Source organism: Triticum dicoccoides, chromosome 7B (assembly GCF_002162155.2).
Source record: "Triticum dicoccoides isolate Atlit2015 ecotype Zavitan chromosome 7B, WEW_v2.0, whole genome shotgun sequence".
Lineage (NCBI taxonomy): Eukaryota > Viridiplantae > Streptophyta > Magnoliopsida > Poales > Poaceae > Triticum > Triticum dicoccoides.
This window is the reverse complement of record NC_041393.1, coordinates 54,508,155-54,512,311: the sequence shown is the minus strand read 5'-3', so window position 1 is coordinate 54,512,311 and position 4,157 is coordinate 54,508,155. Positions and strand designations below refer to the sequence as shown.

Sequence of the window (4,157 nt, the reverse complement as noted above, 5' to 3'; positions counted from 1 at the left end):
GCTCTCAACTGGCCAAAACATACATTCACCGATGAAATTTCTTGCAAAGAATTGACATGCCAACCTAGAAATTAGCTCCTAGAAGTTATTTTTCAGTTAGTTGTCCACCATACAAATTTACATCCTACTCCCTCTATTTCTAAATATTTGTCTTTTTAGAAATTTAAACAAGTGACAACGTACGGAGCAAAATGAGTGAATCTACACTCTAAAATATATCTATATACATCCGTATATGATAGTTCATTTAAAATCTCTAAAAAGACAAATATTTAGGAACGAAGGGAGTAATTAGCTTATTGGAACTTGCTAGCCTATAGCTCTGCAAGCTTATCAATCCAAAACAATTAACTGAAGAAATACAATTGTGCAAGAAGGATAATATACGGGACAGAGGGAGTAATATTTTGATAGAAAAATGGTATTGGGAGTGCATATGTTACCTGTTCGGGATCAGGTTGCATCGCACGCTCTCTTTTGCCTCACCATTATGTTGTTCTCGTTGGAGCAACATGAACAAGTAACATCCAGCCTCGGCTTGCTAGTTGACAAAAACATGCTCTAAATCTGAACTTAGAACGTGCAATGCATATGCATCCTTATGCCACATGGCTGTTGGTGCACGACGCAAGTCAACCCTGCCTAGCTAGGAGTAGCTTTGTTATTTTATCCAGAGTTTCCTAATTAATCTACCTCCATATAGTATATATATATATCATAATAAACCAACAATTCTTCACCTCGAGCTCACTAACGACAGCAAGACTAACCACCAACAACCTCCAACCAGGTAGTACATGTTACCCAGCATTATTTTGTGTTAGATCCGGCTGTTGGATCCAGTAATCATTGATTACCAGCTGGTATTAAGAGTTGGCCAAGCTTAACCGCCAAACCGCCTGGTATTAAGATGTGGGGTTTGACTAATGATGGTCAACAACGGGGGAGACATCACATGATGATCCGGTCTTATATAACGAGGACGAAAGGAGCAAGAGAAACGCCACAGAGCTAAACCCAGAGAGAAAGCACAAGAGCACACATGGCGACAAGAATCAAGATGCTCACGTCTCTCGCCATCTGTGCCGCGCTTGTGCTCGTGCTCCTTACGTTCACGGCGGCCGATGGCGGCGCTGGCGCCAAGGGCGCGGAGCCATTCGACTACAAGAAGGCGCTCCACAGCAGCCTCCTCTACTTCGAGGCGCAGCGATCGGGCCGCCTGCCGCACAACCAGCGCGTCAAGTGGCGCGGCCACTCGGGCCTCGCCGACGGCCTGCAGCAGGGCGTCGACCTCGTGGGCGGGTACTACGACGCCGGCGACAACGTCAAGTTCGGCCTGCCAATGGCGTTCACGGTTACCATGCTGTCGTGGAGCGCCATGGAGTTCGCGGACGACATCGCGGCCGCCGGCGAGTGGCGGCACGTGCTGGAGGCCATCAAGTGGGGCACCGACTACTTCGTCAAGGCGCACACCGAGCCGTACGTGCTCTGGGCCGAGGTCGGCGACGGCGACACCGACCACTACTGCTGGCAGCGGCCCGAGGACATGACAACATCGCGGCAGGCGTACAAGGTCGACCGCGACAACCCCGGCTCAGACCTCGTCGGCGAGACTGCCGCCGCGCTGGCCGCGGCCTCCATGGTGTTTCGCCGCTCCAACCCCCACTACGCACAAGTTCTCCTCCACCACGCCGAGCAGGTGCATAGACATATGCAACGCCATTGTTGGTCGCTCTGTTGAACATGAAACATGCAATGCAACTCTGTTTACTAACGTGTGATGTTACGTGCATATGGCAGTTGTTCGAGTTCGGGGACAAATACAGGGGCAAGTACGACAGTAGCATCGGCGAGGCGTATAGCTACTACGCGTCGGTGAGCGGGTACGGCGACGAGATGCTGTGGGCGGCGCTGTGGCTGCACCGGGCGACAGGGAAGGCGAGCTACCTGGACTACGCCGTGGACATGGCCGACGAGTTCGGCGGCACCAGCTGGGCCATCACGGAGTTCAGCTGGGACGTCAAGTACGCCGGCCTCCAGATCCTCGCCACCAAGGTGAGCATCAGCTGTACATGACTGCTCAACAAATTAACTAGTTATTCTCTACTTTTATATTGCACCATTGTTTCTTCGGGCCGGTGGTATGGCATGCACGATCGAAAATGTTTTGCTCACATATATTTCTTCAGAAAACCAAATCTCTGGACAAAATGTGTTTTTTAACGTGTCGTGTCATTTTAGGTGCTGCTGGAAGGGAAGCACCCGGAGCACAAGGCGACGCTGGAGAAGTACAAGGCCAAGGCGGAACACTACCTCTGCGCCTGCCTCAACAAGAACGGCGACGCCGGCAACGTCAACCGCACGGCCGGCGGCATGCTCTTCGTCCGGCAGTGGAACAACATGCAGTACGTCACCAACGCCGCATTCCTCCTCACCGTCTACTCCCGCTACCTCACCTCCGCGGGACAGGAGCCGTCGGTTCTGCAGTGCCCCGACGGGCCGGCACACGCCGACGAGCTGCGGTCCCTGGCACGGGCGCAGACCGACTATGTCCTCGGCGCGAATCCTGCCGGCGTGAGCTACTTGGTTGGGTACGGCCCGCGGTTCCCGCGGCGGATGCACCACCGTGGCGCGTCCATCGTGTCCCACCGCGGCGACGGCAGGTTCATTGGGTGCATGCAGGGGTATGACAACTGGTTCCTCCGGAGGGGGGCGAACCCAAACGTGGTCGTCGGCGCCATCGTCGGCGGGCCGGACCACCTCGACCGGTTCAGGGACAGGCGCGACAACTACATGCAAACGGAGGCGTGCACGTACAACACCGCGCCCATGGTTGGCATCTTCGCACACTTGCACGGCGAAACGGCCATCACGAAGAAAAGCTGAACAGGAAGAGTTCTAAGATTAGTGTGCAGTTTTGTAGAACTGATGGTAGAGAGGTAGAGAGTGCAGGGTAGTGGTGCATGTGGTTTGCAAACAAGATGGATAGATTGCATGGCTGCAGAGGCCGACATTTTAAGCTGTGAGTACAGATCAGGCACCTGCCCAGGGGCGTTGATGGTTCAGTACACATCATATGGTCAATCAATAATGCGAAGGGCTGCCAAGAAGAGCAAACGTGTCTATATTTCCATCAGAATTAAACTTTGACAAGGTTGTCCATTGTCAAGGTTGTCCTTTGTCTCCTTACTTGTTTGTTCTTGCTATCAATGAATTTGTCTCTGGATGTTGGTATGTTGGCGCCTGGTCCCTTGGAGCCCACACTGTCGCTCACCTCTGTGGAGCGTGGAGGTTCTAATATTGCGGTCACTCACTCGCATCTGACCGTTGGACAGGTTTCTGTGCGTGATAAGGTCAATGAGATTCTCTTCCAAATAGAGCTTCATAGCTTGCTCAAACGTTTGGAGAGGGTTAGCCCGGGATCTGGCAAGGCAATTGTGGAGGAGGCTCTTAGGAGCAAAGGAAAGAAGAGTGATGTCACAGGAAAGGCGTCTGCAACTTCTTGATGGATGGTCATCGGTATCTTGGGTTATCCTTATGGATTGACTTGTCTTCGTGGCTTTGGTGGTGCGCGTGGTCTTTGGCCGAATTACTCTCGTTGGGGCTATCTTTGCGATGTTGCGATGTGAGGGTTGGTTGTCGGATGACGTGCTTATAGGGTTGCATGTTCCGTGCGTATGGTTGGTCTGTATCGGTTTTCGTCCGGTTTTCCGTTTAATTAACTGGGCAATTCTCTTCTGCTTAATTAATCGATGGGGCAAATCTTTTGCCTCCGTTTCGAAAAAAATTGCCTCTGGATCTTAATAATACTTTGTTCGCTAACCATGTTAAGGGAATTTTACTTGGACCAAATTGCCCTCTATTCACTCTCTTGTATTTACAGACTATCTCCTTGTTTGCGGGTAAGCCACTATTCAGGAAGCTAGTTATATGGCTCATATTATTCATCATTTTTGTGTTCTTTTCAGGTCAAATTTCAATTTGGACTAAATCTGCCATTCTTTTAAATGCACATGTTAATGAAGCTATTAAGGCAGATATTCATAATATCTTTCCTGTCTCTATCATGGATTGTAGCTTCACTCATTTGGGACACCCTCTTATTCCCCCGGCTAAGAATAGAGTTGCAGCTTATATTTTTGTGCGTGATAAATTTA

The 4,157-nt window shown here is 50.7% G+C and overlaps 1 protein-coding gene across 1 annotated transcript; it reads left to right on the top strand.

The window, feature by feature from the left end:
- The first annotated feature begins 1,042 nt into the window (after positions 1–1,042).
- Positions 1,043–3,045, top strand: LOC119341348 (endoglucanase 21-like). Its single transcript, XM_037613229.1, has 4 exons — positions 1,043–1,699; positions 1,801–2,055; positions 2,242–2,591; positions 2,664–3,045. Exons 1-4 carry the CDS (start codon positions 1,043–1,045, stop codon positions 2,884–2,886), a joined length of 1,485 nt encoding a protein of 494 aa, XP_037469126.1. The 3' UTR covers positions 2,887–3,045.
- The last annotated feature ends 1,112 nt before the right edge of the window (positions 3,046–4,157 follow it).